The sequence below is a fragment of the Manis pentadactyla genome, chromosome 11, assembly GCF_030020395.1.
Source record: "Manis pentadactyla isolate mManPen7 chromosome 11, mManPen7.hap1, whole genome shotgun sequence".
Classification (NCBI taxonomy): domain Eukaryota; kingdom Metazoa; phylum Chordata; class Mammalia; order Pholidota; family Manidae; genus Manis; species Manis pentadactyla.
Genome location: NC_080029.1, coordinates 39,412,913 through 39,431,713, shown reverse-complemented (window position 1 = coordinate 39,431,713; position 18,801 = coordinate 39,412,913). Strand labels below are relative to the sequence as shown.

At 45.1% G+C, this 18,801-nt stretch overlaps 1 protein-coding gene across 2 annotated transcripts in view; it reads left to right on the top strand.

The window, feature by feature from the left end:
* Positions 1-18,801, top strand: part of PRKCH (protein kinase C eta) — a 206,213-nt gene that overhangs the window by 114,251 nt on the left and 73,161 nt on the right. Inside the window, exons 7-9 of one of the 2 annotated variants that reach the window (XM_036919496.2) lie at positions 2,078-2,205; positions 5,087-5,227; positions 5,411-5,584. In XM_036919496.2, the coding sequence (XP_036775391.1) occupies positions 2,078-2,205; positions 5,087-5,227; positions 5,411-5,584 (443 nt within the window). Of the gene's footprint in view, positions 1-2,077; positions 2,206-5,083; positions 5,228-5,410; positions 5,585-18,801 lie in introns of both variants that reach the window. The other variant, XM_036919488.2, reaches the window with a different exon arrangement.

Genomic DNA, 18,801 nt, shown 5'->3' with positions numbered 1-18,801 from the left:
TTAGATACTTTGGAAATAACATTTTAGTAGTTCTCTACTTGTGTGTCCCTTGTCAGGCGTGTAAAGAGAGCTATATTGGATCCAAAGATTGCCTAGCCACAGGTTTAGTCTGTTGTTAAATTCAATGTTCTACCTAGCTGGCTGGCGTCTATTTAGTGCTGAGTACAGACTAGGCACTCTGTATTTTAATGGACTTTTGAAAGAGGGAAAAACAGGATCTTGGTCAGAAACAGAAGGTGGTAGGAGGTGAGGTGGCCAAAAGGAAAGCTTGGGTTATGAGCCAGCATTGGCAGGAGGGTAGGTCCAATGACCTCTCCAGAAATAAGCATGAGATGAATAAAAGCATAACTAGAGATGCCCTTGGTCTTCTTAAAGAGATTGGTGGAAATAGGATGGACTAAAGGACACTTATGCTTTGCCCATTGGCTTCCCTTTGCTAATTGTGCCCAGTGGAGCCTGAGTCTGGAGCTTTTATCTCAGCAAGGGTCTGGGCTGATTCCTGTCGGGTTTGGAGCTGGGGAGCTGTTCTCCTTGATTCATCTCCCGTTGATTGCCCCCAGACCACTGTGACCATCGGGCTGTCATGGGGTGCACTGCCCCCTGCTGAAGTACATGTGAATCGCAGCCCAAAACATTAGACACCTTCCGAGTCACCAGAGGAGCTGGAGTTGGTATCAGCGCAGCTGGACAGCTGCTGCCTGCCTGCACTTATCAAGCCTGTATCTATCAACAACAAGGAACTAGTCACTTGTCTTTAAGAAGGGCAAAGTCTTTGACCTCTCCAGAACATCATTTAATAATTTTTTATTCACAGATACATGAACTAATTCTTTTCCAACCAGACTGGCGCCAGCTCATATACAGCTTTGGTTCAGGCACTGATGGATCTTCAGCAGGGTGGTCTCACGTAGATGTGGGTTTCCAGTGTGAAGGCCACTTTCTGCTTTTGTACAATGGTTGAGCCATTCTTGGGGCTCATCTGCATTGCTCTCGTCCCTAGTGGCCTGAGGACAGCACAGCTGCAATGATTGTATATAAGCTTTGCTTTTACTGCCCCGCGGTGCTTTAGAAAGGCCCCGCAGGCTTGTGTGTGTCCCTCCCAGCCTTCCCTAGAGGGGCGGATTTCCCATGGAGCACACTTAGCTAGCACCTTAGGGCCCCTCCCTTGCAGGGCTCCTTCCAGAGCCCTCTGCCTGATTGGGTATTCTTTTTCTTAAAGTGGGCACCCTAAATTACATGAACCCAGACCACACAAAACCTGGATCTGTGCATGTTTCCAAAGATGGATTGACACTCCAGAAACAGGAATTTGTTGCTGACTACTTCAGTTCTACCTCCCATCAGCAGGGCCCGGGTAAAGAAACTTATCAGAACTTAATTTCTTCTGATTAGACCTCGGTCCTTCATCGCCCCAAGTCAGCTTCCTGTGCACCAGAAGCTGAACTTGCTTTGCTCTCCTTTTCCAACTGCCATTTACTCTGACCTTTTAAAAAGTTGCTTTTCTCCCCCATGAAGTAGTTAGAACCACAGCCCCACAGGATACCACACACTCTGCTATGAGGGCCACCAACCACAGCAATACTCAGAAAGAAAGCTTTACTTGGAGGATTTTCTCTCAGAAGTGCCATCTCCATCCTGTTTGAACACTCGTCTGTATAAGGCATTTAGACTGCTCCCTTTTATTGAAAGACAAAAGGAGAAGCATAAAGTCCGTTGGCATGATTCCTTGTTTAATTGACATTTTGTGATGAACGTTTTGATCTCTGTACTGCATTAGGCTGTTAAATGGGCAACTGTTACATATGATTAGATTAATATCTTTAATCAAGTCATGGTGAAAAAAATGTATTTGCAATTTGTTATTCTTCTGTATGCCAGGCTTTCTGCTTCTGCGCAAAACAGAAACAGAGAAAATGTTAGGGAAGGTTGAGTGGAAGTTGAATGTTATGAGAGGGTGGCATTGTTTGCCCGTGTGATTCCTTTGTCATAATCTTTCAGGTTATTGAAGTTCTTTTTTGCAGCACATGTTGACTTGGTTCCTCTCTGAATGTGGATCCCCTTCTCCCCTTCCTTCTAGTCTGTAAGATGAACGTGCACATTCGATGTCAGGCAAACGTGGCCCCTAACTGTGGGGTAAATGCAGCGGAGCTAGCCAAGACTCTGGCAGGGATGGGCCTCCAGCCTGGAAATATTTCTCCAACTTCGGTGAGACTCTGCTTTTTTCATGTATTACACTTTAGAGGCTGTTCAAATGTGATAAGTCTGGGTGAGCACGTGCCATAAAGTTGCTAATCTCAGCACATGCAGTAAACAGATTTATTACACATTTTAAGAGCATTCTGTTTCACAAATAAGATTCTTTATACAATTATATGACAAGAAATTATATGAGCATGCACATATCTCAGGAAACAGAAATAGGACTATGTTTTTAAAGATCAGCTTCTTGTTAGGGTGGTGTGGTGAAACCCTGCAGTTCAGGGCCCTGGGTTACACATTTGGCCAGGACCCTGGCAGTGCAGTGGACCAGTAGCTATGGGCCTCGGCTTCCCCCTTTCTAGAAGTTCTTTGAGCTTCCCCACAGCCCTGGAAGCCTGCAATCCTGCCGTTCTTGTTTATGGATTGTGAAGTTATCTCTGGAGTTCAGCAGCAGACAGGAGTTCCTTCCTCTGGGCTCTCAGGAGTGGGTGGGGTTGCCATGGACATGTTTTGTTTCACAACCTCCTTAAGTGACCCCCACCTGCTGTTGGCCATTAGCACCTCTGCCACTTCCCAGGCCCATGTCCTAGTGCTGCCTTCCTGGCCAGAGCCTGCAGAGAGCTCGAAAACAGCCATGGCTATGGCTGTGACTTCTGAAAGGTGTAGCTTGATATCTGGTTTAGGAAACTCTAAATGTAACAGTTGAATGTCTCTGGGTACTTAGGAAGGGAGGTGCAATCACTGTCAGGTTCTTGTTTTTTCAGAAAACGTCAGCACTCACTACCTCATTTCCTTTTTACTGAGAAGCCCCTCCCTGGTAGATCAAGGACATGGGTTGACATTGTCTTTGTTTCAGGAAGGCATTAGCAAAGTCCTTCAAGTTTGTCTGCCTTATGGATAGAGAGGCAGGATGCTAATATCCTGAGGGGGAGATTTCTAAAGTACAGGATGGCTATTCCTGAACAGCTGTTCCTGAATACCCTGGCCCAGAGAATTCCAAGATTAAGGATTGCAGCTTACACTGGGGCTTCTAAAGTGAGAGAGACCACGTGGCACAGCCTCTAGAAAAGGGCAGTGCCACTTGTCATCTGAACCAAGTATCTTTAACACTATGATATTTAATAGCGAGAAAAACCAAGTTCATCTGTTACCTGACAGATTAACATCAGAAAGAGAATCTTAAGGCTGTCAAGAGATGAATGGATGAAAAAAAAGTTTGAGAAATACTAGAGTTTTCTAGCCAGCACCAGTCCACCCAGGGGGGATGAATTTAAGTGGAGGAAGTGGAATTCAAGCTGGTAAAATTTTGCTATCTTTGACAAATTTATGACCAGAGACCTGGAGGAGAAGCTATTACTACAGTTGGATTTTAAAGAGGATCCACCTACTTCGTATCTGCAATCATGGTGTTATTAGGTTAAGTAAAACCCTTGTAGTTTCAGGCTGTTGCACAGTTGTTTATTGTGAACATTGCTTAGAACTTGCCCCAGATAGGCCTTTTTTCTTAGCTAAAGAGGTCAAAAGCTCCAGGATGTTAGACTTTTGATCTGTTGTCTAGTGGCAGCTTGTCTTACAAGTGTCCCAAGGCAGACATCTGTCAGTCTCCTTGCCCTTAGGGAGCCCCCTCACTGTGATGGGGCTTTTCCCAGGGGCCAGGGTGAGGGAACCCGCTACGGAGGCCACACCTCCTTCTGGTTGGGTGTAGTGAGACTGGACCTCTCATGGCGCTGGTGGTCAGTCTCTCTGGAGAGATAGCTGGCCATGTATCAGTAGCCTTCAAAATGAGCACTTAGGCCCAAAGAATTACATTTCCAGAAAGTTATCTTAACAATAATGATGATAATGATAATGACAACACAGCTCATGGTTATTGAATGTGCCAGGCACCCACTTGAGTGCTTTGCATCCATTTTTTCATCCCTCGTGATAACTCACAGGGCAGGTGCTGTAATAACTCCTTTGTTGGTAGAAGAGATGGAGGCACAGAGACACGGTCACAAGGTTAGGTTATAAAGCTGGTGATTTGAATCCAGGCAGTTCACTTGAAAGCCTAGACTCCTAATCACCCTGCTTTGAAGATTTGCATGCAAGTATGTTCACTGTGGTGCTAGTTATATTAGTGAAAAAAGGGAGATAACCTATACTTACAATAGCCAGGGAATTAGTGGATAAATTGTGATATATCCATAAAATAAAATATTGGACATCCCTTAAAAGTCATGTTCCTGAAGGATACTTATAGATATGAAAAATACATATGACAAAATTTTAAATAAAATGGTATGAAACAATAATTTTCTTATGTTTTTAAAAATTAAGTGTAAAGATGTGTACATGTATAATATTTTTTTATTGAAGCAGTTTGATAGAATTACAAGCATTTAAAATTTCCTTCATGCAGTTTTTGCGTTAATTTTTATTTCTCTAATATTACTTAAAATATTACATAAAAAATGTTGCTGCATTCATTCATGCCCTGGTGTGTGGAGTGGTACTTGATCCTTTGAGCAAAGGTGAAAACCCATCTTGAATCAAGTGGACACCAGGTGGCGCTCCTGGACTCTGACCACCCTGGTAAAGCCACCTCAAGGTTCAGGACAGTCCAGACGAAGACGTTTGTGTGTTTGTACACTCTCATTTGAACACAAACTGAAACTTGTGGCTTAGATATATTTTAAACCAATTATTTCGCAAATGCAGTAAGCACAGATTAGGAGCTTGTGTGAGGTAGTTTTGAAGGACAGTGCCTGATCACACATCAAATGGAACTGATCTTTCCCTGAGTGTTAATTGAAGGGTGAGGCTGCCTGTGAGGAGTTTTTCATCTATAAATGCTTCAGGCCCACTCTGATTTCTGACTCGATATATTCCTACTCTGTGTTAGAAGCTTGTTTCCAGATCAACGCTAAGACGACAGGCAAAGGACAGCACCAAAGAAGGCAACGGGGTCGGGGTTAATTCTTCCAACCGACTTGGTATCGACAACTTTGAGTTCATCCGAGTGCTGGGGAAGGGGAGCTTCGGGAAGGTGAGTCCTGGCTTTAACTGTGTGGGTGAAAGCATGCATGTCTCATGCATGCTGTGGGGTGTGGGCATGTCCATGTTCAGGCTCACATTTCCCATGCGCCAGTCCCTTCGTGCCCGTGCATGCTCACGCCCGAAGAACCTCGCGTTCTCAGGCCCGGTGCTCCCCACTTCTGCTTTGCCCTAGGTGATGCTTGCGAGAATAAAAGAAACAGGAGACCTCTATGCCGTGAAGGTGCTAAAGAAGGACGTGATCCTGCAGGACGACGATGTGGAGTGCACGATGACGGAGAAGAGGATCCTGTCCTTGGCCCGCAATCACCCCTTCCTCACACAGTTGTTCTGCTGCTTTCAGACCCCGGTAAGTAAGGCTCACATTTGCCACCTCAATGACCTCCTTCCTTTAAGAATCAATATGATAAGTTGTTGAAGATTTCATAACGTAGAACATCAGAAACATTTGGGGGCTGAGCCCCCATGACAGGGTCATATGAAGGTACCCAGTGACACTGATGGCCTCTGGGAAGAAGTTGAAACCAGTGAACTGTTTCCAGCAATGCTGTCCTGTGGAAGGATCATTCTGAGGGTTCTTTGTCCTAAGGTTGAAAGGGTCTTCAAGCATAAGTCTTCTATAGCAGAGTGAAGGTTTGACAGAAGTCAAAGAATAGAGTAAATGTCTTGGCTTGGGCCCTACTCCGAAATGCTGAATTGGTTCTGACCTGGGCACAGGAGTTACAGCCAGGATAGATCCAGAGACTGCACCTTGATTTGTAATATCCCAAGGCAGTGCTCCTGGCTTCAGTCTGGGACCCTTTGCTTGATTCTCTGGACTGATCCAAGGGTTTGAGTCTGTCTACCCTACAATGTGCCATTAAAGATGCATTCTTCTGCAGTTAACAGAATACCCAGCCAATGGTGGTTTACACATTACACACCATGAATTTGGGTCACTACTACCAACTTGTTTACTTGAGAACTCTGGCAGAGCAATGTTAGGGTTGGATTAATTGCTCAGTGACATCAGACTTCTCTTTCCCTTGGGGTCTCAAGTTATTTGCCATAGTCCTAAACGTCACAACCCATATGATAGCATTGAGGCAGGACACATGGGGACAGAGGCATGAGAGCTTCATGGGCCCCTTTCCTCTTATCAGGGAGAAAAACTCTTTCTGGCTTGAGTCCTCTGCTCACTTTTAGCTACAGGGAGGCTGGAAGAACAAATGTCTACCCAAGACAAACTGGTTCACCATGACTGGCTCCCACCAGCTTTGACTCATCCCCTGGGACCAGGCCCTCTGCTGCCCATTCAGCTCTGGGCTCAGAACTGGGCTTCTGTTGTCTTGAGCATTCTGGGGAAAAGCATTTGGGGCATGTCCTTCCCTGTTATCATCAGGGCCCTAGAGGATGTGGTAGGAGCAGGACTGGCCATCCCGCCTGGCGTAGGGATGTGGCAAGGCCTTTCTAGGGAGAATACCAGCTAAGCTGGGGCAACATAGATAAAACCATATCCTTTCTCTTTGAAAGAAACAATTATTACTAATTTCATGTGTAGCCTTTGAATGAAGTTTTTGCACGTGAAAGCATCCCCTCCATACATATATGCATCCATATTTATTTTTTAAAAAACACAAATGATAGTATATTTTGCTTATCATTCTATACCTTACTTCTCTGTAAAAATGTAGTAATATATCTTGGAGGTTGTTTCATATCTGTACATGCCTAGCTGCCTTATTTTTTAATGGCTGCAGAGAATTCCATTTTAAGGACATGATGCAATTTTTTTGTTTCCTCTTTCTATATATTTAAGTTGTACCTGGACTTTTATTTTGATCAGTGTTGCAGAGTCCCCTTGTACTGTTATCTTTACATATTGTGCTGTTATTTCTATATGACACACTACCAGAAGCAGTATGGTTTGGCCAGAAGTGTATGTATTTAAAGTTTTAACTGGGTCCAACCGTTATCCCCCCCATAGTGGCTGAAGACAGCTACACAGCTTATCACCGAGTACCAGGCACTGTTCTAAGTGCTTTAAAAGGTAGCATGTCATTTAATTCTCTCAGGAACCTTATGAAGTAAGTTGTGTTAGTATCACTCTCATTTTCCAGATGAGGAAAGTGAGACACAAAGCATTTTAGCTCCACATGGCAAAAGTTTTGACAGTAGGTGATCTGACTACAGAGCCCAGACTCTTACCACTTGCTGACTCTATTTCTAAACTCATTCTCCCAAACCATGTGTGAAGAGGCCTATTTCCCCCACCCTCCCATTACACCACCCTAGCTATCATTTTATTGATTGGAGAAATTTTAGAAATGCTTTCTTTGGAGTTCTGATTTGCATTTCTCTGACTGTGAGTGAGGCAGATCATTCACACATATGTAAGGGTCACTTGTGTTCAAATCTGTGTTGGAAAGGACACACATGTGGCCTGGAGAATGGGTGAGGCAGAGAAGGCTGGAAGTGGAGTAATAGGAGGGTATACTTCAGGGGGTACACAGCGTGCACTTCCATGCTGCCCAAGCACATCAGAGGAGCTGGGAATCAGCAATAGCTTCTTAGGCCATGGTTCCTCCGGCACTCCTTCCTCCCTCCCCTCATTGTCTGGGCTCCTTGAGACCACACCCACCTCACCTCAGGGTCTGTGGCTTCTGCAGACAGCCCTGGAGCCTGAGCTGCCCCTGCCATGTGCCCCAGACTCTCTGCTTCCACCTCGGGGGCCCATGGCCCAGTGGGAGCTCCAGTTCTGCCCGTCCCGCATGGCTGCCTGAGTATCCCCTGCAGGCTGTATCCTGTGTTCGGAGCTTGGCCTACAAAGAGCCCTTCTTTTCCCTGAGCCCCCTCATCCAGATGTTTTCTTGGACAAGAGTGGGTGACGGATCAAGCTTGAAAACTCCCTTGTGGGGAAGGATGGTACCAGTCATCTACTACATTTCAATCTCGAACCTTCTGTTTACAGCATGAATCAAACAGCTGAGCAGAGCTATACTCATCATCTTCCCAGGGCCTGAGCCAAAGAGCAGATGGTTCTCTGTGACGTTAAGTCAGCTGATGTTAACCAGCGATAACCTTTGAGTCAGAACGTTGACAAGCACTTAGGGAACCTAGGCTGGTCACGCACTAGAACAAGAAAGTATCCTGGAGCAGATTGGGAGTCAAGTGAAAATAGTATACACAGCAGAGAAATTTCCAAGAAAATATATATTATACAATATGCTAAAATATTAGTGGACATATAGGATTACCAGCGTGTTGCAGAGGAAGCCTTTGCTATTTTATTAGCCTTGGCAGTCTTTTTTTCTAGTGATAGTTTCATGTGTACAGCCACAAGGTGGCAGTCATTCCTGCAAGGTGATTTTCATTTCTCCACCAGAGAAGAAACTGACGCTGGGGTGCAGAATTGGCTTTGCAGTAGATGTCTCCAGAGCAAAGGATAAAGCAGATTTTCCCCTGACTCAAGCTTAGATGATAAACAAAGTGGTGGGAACCAACTTTAAAGAATCAGGTCTTTCTCATGCTGAAACAGAGAGATGTAATTTTCATTTTGCTGTAATTTATGCCTTTTGTCAGGTGTTCAAGGTGTCAGACTCCATCACGTGTATGGCATTTACTGTGCATCTGTCAGAAATCCTCTGTGACTATCCCCATTCACTTCACTATAAAAAATAGAAAGTGTTAGTTACTATGAGAAATTAGAGCAGGTAGGTTACTGATTTGTAGCTACTCAGTTTGGCGGGCCATGGCCTCTGAGATGATCAGTGTGTTACACTGCACTGTAACAGCTGACATTTAGCAGTGCGCATGGGTGAGGTGTCAGAGTCGCTCTGCAGCTATCTGCAAAGTATCAATTCATTGTGAAGACCCTTGTCGAATCAGCACTGTTCTCATGGGCAGCCCTGTGCAGTGAGTTGTCTCTGAAGCCCAGAGACAGGGAGTAACTAATTTTCTGAGTGTCCCTTAGACTGTAAGTGGGGAAGCCAGGGTTCATCTCTGGGTCAGCATAACCCTGGAACCTGGGCTCTGTGCCATGACACCTCAGCCCCCATGTCGTTTACCACAGTTAGGTTGTCAATTCAGCATCCACTCAAATGCCTCCTATCTGCCCCACTCCCCTCCAACCTGCCAATGGGGAAACAGCATTTCCCTTGGGAGCAGAAGACCTGAGTTCTTCCAGCTCTGTTTTCCTCTGTCTAAAGAGCCTACCTTAAAATTCCTTGAGTTTTAAAGTTCTCTTGGTTAAAATGAAAGCAGGATTGCTATGCAGACTGCAGGAGAGAATGCAGAAATGCTTTTTGTGCATGCTCCACAACTCAGAAGTGAATAGTTTCATTGATGTAATGACCACCTCCTTCCGCACACCAAAGAAAAATATCCTGGGGCCTCCCAGTGGCCAGCATAGACCCACACAGAACACAGAGGGTATAGTGAATAGCCAAAAAGTAGGAATTTGGGGCCCCTTTTGTTTTTGGCAAAAATAAAAAGAAGAAAATTTCAAATATTAGATAATTTATCAATTGTCACATAGGATCATGAGCTCATAAATTATTTTCATAATAATACATGTTACTTGCTAGTATGTAATTGATATCCCCATACATTTCTGATAGCATTGTAAATCCTGATGCTTTGTGATAGAATGTGATAGTCTGGATCAAGACTCATAAAAATGTTTCTGTTCTTGGATCTCTTGATCGTATTTCTAATAATCTAGCCTAAGAAAATAACATAGAGAATACAATAAATATTGTACATAAAGATGTTTAATTTTCAGCATATTATAATAAGAAAATATTGAAAACAACTTGAACATTCAGCACTACAAATTTACTTAATATATGATTTGATGAAGATTCTCAGCCAGTGGAGAGATAACTGAAGATCGAGCAGTGACATGATTATGTATCGGACACTGTCATAAGCACCTAACGTGTTATTTATGGCGTGCAATCTTAAAACAGCCTGTAAGATGAGTCTAATCATTATCTTCATTTTGTCAAGCGCCGAGGAGTTATTGCCCAAAATCCAGTGCAGTAAATGGTGGAACTAGGAGGTTAGAGCCCAGGAAATAATACAGAATTTGTGATGATTCAGTGGCATCAGGTTCAGCCCAAGACAGTGAATTGGCAAACCCAGGCCGTCCTCCATTAAGAGACTAGAAGGAAGTTACATAAACTACCAGTGCCAGTGCGAAAGTAGTGAAATTATGGACACGTTTTTTTTCTTTTTTCTATTATCTTATTTTGGTAATGGCACTGTATTTAACAGCAGTTGGAGAAGCTAGGCAGTGTTAAGCAGGGGAGGCCCTGGTGGGGGGCGCAGGCCCGGTGAGCACTGCCTTCCCCACCCCGTCAGGTTAGATTCGCTCCACACGCCTTTCTTAATCAGTGACTGTGTGTCAGCAGCTGAGGCTCCTGGCACTCGTGGCCTGGACCCAGGTCCCCCCACAGCTCCCAGGGGCTCTCCACTCTGGCTCTCCTCCTGGAGCCCGCAGCTGAGTGCCTGGCAGAGGGAAGAACAAAGCCGGAGCAGTAGCAGGAGGGGGCGTGGCAAAGTGAATACCGGTCAGATGCTTGAGTCTTTGTTCAGAGATCCAGTTTATTGAAGCAAAAGTTTCCATTTGGAAAACATAAAACACGCTGTGCCTGCTGCCCCAGAACTTCCTGTTGTCTGCAGGTCCCCAGCCCAAGGCAGGGATGAGCTGTTAGGAACGGACCATTCTTTGGTGAATGCTCGAGTTTGTGTTTGCAACCTGCTGCACGCAGGTGGGCTGCAGAAGGCACAGAGCCTCCCTTTACAGGGATAGAGCCCCTGCTCTCACCTCCCGCCCACTCTTCCTGTGAGTTGTTTCCTCAGGACATCTGGGCTACTAATGGGGTTTCCTTGGGGTGTCAGACTGCAAGGGTCCTCTGCAAAGCATTGTGTCTGGAGTCCTGGCAGGGGTGTAGCTTTCTATAAGGAGTCACTCCTCAAATGTTGGCCAGCAAAGCAGAAATCCTATTTTCAAAGGTTAAGATATCTGGGAATCTTTCAAACTAAATGCTGTCAGCTTATACCACTGATGCAAAATGATTTCAGTTTACTTAAATCACACTTAAAATGTGTTATGAAAATTACCTGGCTGTCTGAGTGCAAGAGAACATTTTCTCTGTATTATTTTCTTCATTGCTGTTATATATTAAATATTAGCAAAGAAGTGTGTGAGGGGTAGGCGGTGAGAGAGGGAGAGATAGACAGACAGACAGACAGCAAGATAGTCATGGGGCCTTGGAATGAATCTTTAAGAACTCCATCAGGCAGGTGACTACACTGCCACCTTTAGTACGAGAGCTCCAAATTCTCCTTTGGGCTTAGCTAATGGCCCCCTTATCTTTAGAAGGTCCTCTTCCTTTAATTTTCTCCAGGTAAGCACCTCCAGCTAAATCTGTGTTCCTCCTTCACAGACTTGGTGTTGGAAACACCTGCAAAGAGTGGCCCTCTGGCTGGGTTTGTGTTGGGGGCAGGTGGGCACCTTGCAGCCCTGGCCAGCCTCACTGGTCCAGCCCTGCCACTCTCTGTCCCTTTCCTGAGTGTTTGGTGAGTAGCTGGCAGGGGCCGCTGGCCCCAAGTGTCAGCTGAGCTGCTGCCAGCAGCTGACCTAGGACAGGAGAAGGCAAACCTGAGCCCTGGAGCGGCATTACCCTTTGTGGCCTGAATCACAGTGACATCCCAGACAAGGGGAAGAGGCCCTGTGACAGTGGGCAAGGTGGACAGAGGGGGAAGTGCAGCCAAAGAAGCGGGGAGGGATGACGCTTTTGCCGAGACCTCAGTTAATAGCTTAGGACAGCTGGTCAACTCCTGGAGCCGAAATGGTCCAGCCTTGCAGAAGGGCTGGGTGAAGAATGAAGTCACAGCAGCAGCTACTGTCCATCAAGACCTTAGTGTGTGGTCCGGGTGCTTCTGTTCACTTCCTAAGTCTATGTAAATGTACATGTTGATTCCATAAATATCTGCAGAGTGAATAGCTCACTGAATACCCAAAACAATCCAGGATGGTGTAGGTACATTATCCTCATTTTAAATCGGAAACCGAGTCCACAGAGATTAAATAACTCGCCCCAGATCACAAAGCAAGGAAGAATCAGACCATGGACTATTAACCAGGTCACCCAGCTCAGTGATCTGTGCCATTTCCTTTGGATCATGAATAGAAATGTCTGCTCTCTGGAATGTGTACAGCCGAGAATAGTGTCATTAGGCAGGAATAAAGGCAATTTTTCACAATATATAGTTTTGTGGCCTTTTATGAAGTATCTAAGGATATTTCCTCATCTGTTTGGAACTAGGTTTCTTCCTTTCCCCGAGCAATAACTGCCACAAATACAATTTGCTCATGGGTCAGTTGTTGTAGTTTGCCTTTGGCTGAGACCAAAATAGAAAATGAGCCAGAACGTGGTGTTTCCCAGTCAGGCGTGTTCCCAACTTATTAATAGTGTTCCAGCTGGGGACAAAACACACATAGGCCTGCTCTGGGCGCTGGATATCTGAGGGGCAGTTAATTGGGACCTTCGCTTCTGTCCTCCCTGGCTTCCAGGCTTTTGGACTTTCTGTGGCTAAACACTTAGGGCCATGCAAATGAATGGGGCATAGGAGACCCTGGAGCTCACGTGTTCCTTTGATGCATTCTGTTCGGGTAGCACTGCCAGGACACTTGACGTGACAAAGGGGTTTGAGAGTGTTGGCGTGTTTCGCGGTTTGAGGTGGTTCAGTTCTAACTGGCCTTGTCAGTAGCCACCATCATTGTTGATGACCTAAAGGATCATGTAGACCCGCCACCTCTGCATTTGGCAAGAGGGCTCAAGGATTGTGCATAAATTTCTTGCATGTATCCAAGACTTGCCTGGGTCCCTGGTGACCAGTGAAGCTTTGAGGTCATGAGTGCTTAGTTGCGGTTTTCCCTGACTGTGACTGGGACCCTGGGGAATCTGCCAAACTGTAGGTACTCTGGCCTCAACAGGGCCCTGCATTGAGGCCCGGGGTTTGAGGTGCCAGTCCTGGCTCCAGGGATGAGACTGTGATGGGCTTTCTGCCAGACTGTTTAGTGTAAAGTCCATCAATCTGGGATCACACTGACAGAGTGCTAACAAAAGAAACATTTTTTTTACTCCTCAGTCTAGTTAGGAAGTAGTTAATACACATGAACATCAGTATATGGTAGGTAGTAGGGAGCAAATGCAGTCATTAAACCACAAAAGGAAAGATAGTTGAAAATGAAAACTGAATTCTGGGTGAAAACCTTACCAATGTGCTAGGGCATCAGAGGTGCAGCCAGAATGGCTCCAAGACCAACAAGTCACCTCCCATCTGAGCTTTAAGGAGCACCACAGGGCAGCCCGCAACTTTTTTCCCAGGAGGTTGGGCTGACTTTTGCTGGTACTGGGATGTTCGAGCCAGGGCCTGAGGCCGCTCCTGTGCATGGTGGTGTGGGTCCATTCCACTCTGAAGACAGAGTCATGCCATGTAAAACCTGACTGCTCTGGGTGGAAACTATAGGCCGTAATATAGTCCAGTACTGAAATACTTGAGTTTTCCATAATTACTCCATCACTGGTAAGAGTCCAGCTGTGTCCATCCCGTCTAGGCCCAGAACTATCTGGTGCCTCTCACTGCAGAACCAGCCCTGCCTCTCAGCATAAACGTAACCCATGGGGAGGTAGAGAATTGCCCACTGGCAGGTGAAGTTAGAAGGTGTTCATTCATTCAGCAAATGCACACAGAGTGCCTTCAAGGTGTTAGGCTAGGCTCTAAGCCCTGAGGATGTAGCAGGGGACAAAACAGAGAGGACTCCCTGCCCTCATGGAGCTGGTGTTATCCTGGGGTGTTCACTGGCCTGAACAGGCTGTTCCTAATGCAGGATCAGCTGGTGACCCTCCATGGTGGGCTGGCAATGGAAGCAGTTCTGGGATTTCCATGTACGACAGGCTCAGAGCAGCCACTGGCTTAGAGGAGAGGCTAGGAGACTCGTCTAGAAGCTACACTTGTATGTGAAGCACACCCTTATTTTTCCATGGGGTGCAGTGAATTAGGACCTGATGGAGATTCCTAGGTGAGGAATGGCTCAAACCACTGGAACTGCCTCTTCTTAGTGATGGGATCTGTAGCACTGCTAGACTTGAGGGTCCAAAGCAGGAGGCATAATAAGAAGTGCATCAGCCCAGCTTGCTTCCCTTGCTCACCGTTGCTATTTTTACAGTTTTCCTTTCTCATCCTGTCAGATAGACCAGTCTCTTTGCTGACAGCCCCACAGAAGGCTGCAGAGACACCATTTCCCCCACCCACCCCCACCCATATTAACCTATGTGCCATCAAGACTCACCATTCTTCTGTGGGGTTCCCCTTCCTGCCTTCTGTTGTCTTCTAATACCCTGGCATGGACTCATCAGCAGACCCTCCCAGCTCTACTGGAGGGCTTTGGCATGCTCTGCCTTCCCTTTGGGGCCACCCAGGGGGTTCCTGTGTCCTTTCTGTGCAAGGCATCCAGCTTTGAGTTTATTTGTACAGCAAAAGAACCCACTGTATTTCAAGCTCACTCCTACTCACTTTAGGACAGTCTGTAATGATTTATCACTTAGGTGTTACGAAGGGAGTCTTGGAACTCTTCCCAGAGTCTTTTAATTCCATTCTTATGTTGTAGGATATTTTAAACATTAAAATGATGTCATATATAATTCCCAACCAAAACAAAACAAGAACTTCCAGTTCAATGCCTCCCCTGCCTCCCATACATGGTTCTTTCTGTGCAGCGGACCACAGGAAGGGAGGGCCTTTGCAGGCTTCCTTGTGCTTCCTCCCCCGCCCTCACGTCCTCACTCCATGGAGCACTGAGCTACGGTCTCCTTGTAAAGCGGGAACTAGCCGGTGCCTACAGCATGCCCAGGACTTCAGTTAGGCTCCCTCTCCCAGTGGTGGGAGGCAGCCTGCAGTGAGCTACACTGAGCCCACAGAGTAGGAAACAAGTATGGCGGACCTGACCAAGCGGCTGGTTAGTTTCACTTCTGTAACCTGTAGCACTGAGGACCTGCTCATCAGTTTGACCTGTCCCTCCATGCTTGGACTTCAGGACAGATCTGAGGCAGGAATTCCCCTTCCACCTGACTCGGAACTTTATCCTCACCACCTTGATCTGCACCAACAGGTCAAATCATTTTAATAATCAGATGGCTGGCAATTTTTCAACTTCTCTAGTAAAAAATTCACTTACTGGCACAGTGTGGTGTCATTTTCCCACCACTCACATTTTGGGCAGGGTAACTCCTTGTTATGGTGGCCCATCCCATGCATTGTAGGTTTAGTAGCACACCCAGCCTCTACTAACTGCGTGCCAGAGTGCCTCCCAAGCTGTGACAACCAAAACTGTCTCCAGGCATTGCCAGATGTCCTGTTGAGACCACTGTCGTACCTGAATGTCAGGTGGTCTGACCTAGATATGAGAAGGTAAGTAGGCTACTAGATCACTGTACTTTGTACAGGGCCCAAAGCAAACTGTGTCAAATATTCCTTATAAAATTATGAGCTTCATTTTCTTTCTGAGTTTGTAGACAAAGTTCTCATCTGGGAGTGCCTAATAGCCATCAGTGGCTTCACTGAGGCATTTGTAGGGACTGGAGTCCTGGGCTGGGAGGAGACTGGGAGTGTACAGGAGTTACTGCATGTGAGCAAAGGTTAACTTGTGGCCAGCAGGTCTGAACGGTGAAGCCTACTGCAATAAGGCAGACTTACCAGGGCCCGGACCGTGTAAGGGGCAAAAGGTTAGCTCAGTGAGCATGTATTTAAAATGGGTGATGTTTAAAAGCAAGCAACTAGAATAGTGTAGCTTCCCTCATTTTGGCATTTAATGATGGTAATTCTACTTTACCATCAAGGTGTTGAATCAGTGGCATTTTATGAAACTCATCATCTCCACCCTGAACTTAAAGGGGTGCCTGTCTGTGAGTCAGATTCCCAACCCATGTGTGATAGGCATGACTGGATTTTACAAATAGAGGTAATCAAAGCTTTAAGAAACTTTTCTCAGCCAGCGTGAAAAAATGGTGGTAGCAATATAAGGGTGCTTTGGGGAAAGCAAACTTGATATTTTCATTCTTTTGATTTTTCTACATGGAAATGTCATTTCAACTTAAAAATGCAGAAACCTTGGATGCTATCTTCAAAACTGAGTGGTCTCTAAGTATTGAAAGTAGGTCCTAACCACTAGAGATACTGGCTTTTTCTATGTTAAATGATAATATTGTTTCTTTTTTGATTTTTCAATCAATTCAGTAGATGTTTACTGAGCACACATTAAGTGCCAGGGACTCAAGACATGGAAGAACAAAATGTGGACCTGCCCTCTAGTTGATCTCAGTCAAGGATCATCCTAAACACACTGATAACATGGTGTGATAGAAGAAAGCCATACTTGGGAATTTGGAAAGGTTTCTGGAAGAGGGGCTGTCTGAGCTGTGTTTTGAGGATGAATGGGAGCATCCCAGATGGAGGTAACAGCAGTGCAAAGGCACAAAGGATTCAAATGCATGATGTGCCCAGAAAACCTCAATTAACTTTATGTAGCAGGACTGTAGGAGAGGAAAGGTAGCTAGTGATGAAGAAGCAGTCACAGTGGGTCTGATGTTCTTTGCTAAGGAGCTTAGACTCCACTGTGGAGGCAAAAGGAGCTGACCAAGGATTGTAAGTCAGGGTCCAACATGCGTTTTGCACTTGAGGCAGCATTCTCTGGGGCTGTCTGCAGGAGGAGACGGGGGGTAGCAGGCCTGGGAAGGATGCTGAACCAGTGGCCTCTTGGACCTGCCTGCCCCAAGGCAGCAGTCACAGGAGTTGAGTCAAGGAAACCCTAGGCACCCATAGGTCTTTTGGGGTAAGAATGGCAAGGCATGGCCAGATGGGAGCCTGGGGAATGGAATATGATTAATTCACTTTACAGGAAATTCAGTGGTAAGATGTTTGTTGCTCAGAAACATAGTTCTGGTGGGGGAGTAGAGTTCAGTGTCATCATTGTCCTCTTGGCTTAGTAAAAACTGTAATTAAAATTTTTTCAGTTGGTGTTTATATGGAGAAGGGAAGAGACTAAAAAGAGGATTTCTAAGACAGAATGGAGAAGGGTAGAAAAAAGTCAGAATGAAGTATCAAAAGGAAGTGGTTACATAGGAAGAGAACTTATAGATGAAGTCCATTCACCGAAGGACTCAGAGCTGCCTGCCGTGGCTGGGGTGAGCTGAGGCTGTCGGGGTCACCACCTGAGTCCCTGCTCTCATTCTTGGTGTTTAAAGGATGGGGTTTAATAAAGCTACTCTTATCTGAACCTTAATCCAACTGAAGTTTCCCTACAAGGTTAACACAATGTTCTCTTCCCTGGCAAAACCTTTTAACCTATTTCTGATTGCTTTGTCCCTCATCCTATTAGACTATGCCCCTTTACTTTGGTCTCCCTACCTTTGGAATAAGCTCTGCATCTCTTGTTCCACATTGCATTTCTTCCAATGGACAGTGGAGATCAGTATTTCACCCATAATGTAGAAAGGGTTTGGGAAGAGATGGTGGAAGAGTCGTTTACTTGAACACATCTCGTTCCCCAGCCAGGAGGCCAGAGAAGAACATGTTGTGGCTGCACTGGAAGAATCAAACTCAAAATAGCATGTGGAATGCACATTCCAGGTGGAAACTTCAAGTGCGGTGACACTAAAGCAGAGGAAGGGACAGACTCTTGGCCTGTGGATTCCCAGGCATTATCTCAAGGCAGATATGGAATAGTCTTCACTAGATCTGCACTTCTCTAACTGGGAAAAATGTTAACTCAGGCAACTGTAATCCAGAATCTCCACCCGTGAGGTAGAAATGTCTAATTCATCCATTAATCAGAGGGAGAGACGAAATCTTGTTCCCCTTAAGATGTTGCAAAGTTTAGGAACTCATCATGAAAAATGATTGAAAGAAGTGAAATGGCATTTTTCTTCTTTATTCTATAGCTCTATACAAACTAAATCCATAAATACCTTCAATAGGCCTACTCCTATTTGGTGCTTAAACCATAATATTTACAAAGAGAATTTTACCATGTGAAGTAATGATTTAAAGGAATCCTATTGTACACACTTTTAAGTGACTAAATCTTTGTAAAAAAGTGAATAATCACCTACATATCTTATTTGTGAATCTAAATTTTGAACTAAAACACCATGCCAACTTAGCAATAATGTGCTCTGAGATGCCTGTTTTTCTGGGCAAATAAAAATGGTCTTTATTATAGTATAGTGACTAGATTATTAATACCATGTCCTCTTATTTCCGTTAGCTTAATCAGAACTCCAACTCATTGAAGGACTTCATAGAAATGGCATTCAGAATAGTATGCAACTGTTTAAAAAAAATCATGGTTTTAATGACTAAGCATATCAGAAATGTTCTGTAATATAAGTGAAAAAGGGCATGTTTTTAATTTTCTCTTTTTCTCCTATTTAACCATGCTATAGAGTGTTTAGTGTAAGTAGGATATAAGGCAAAAATAAATTCTAGTTAAAACTACCTTGTAAATTTCTTAGTTGC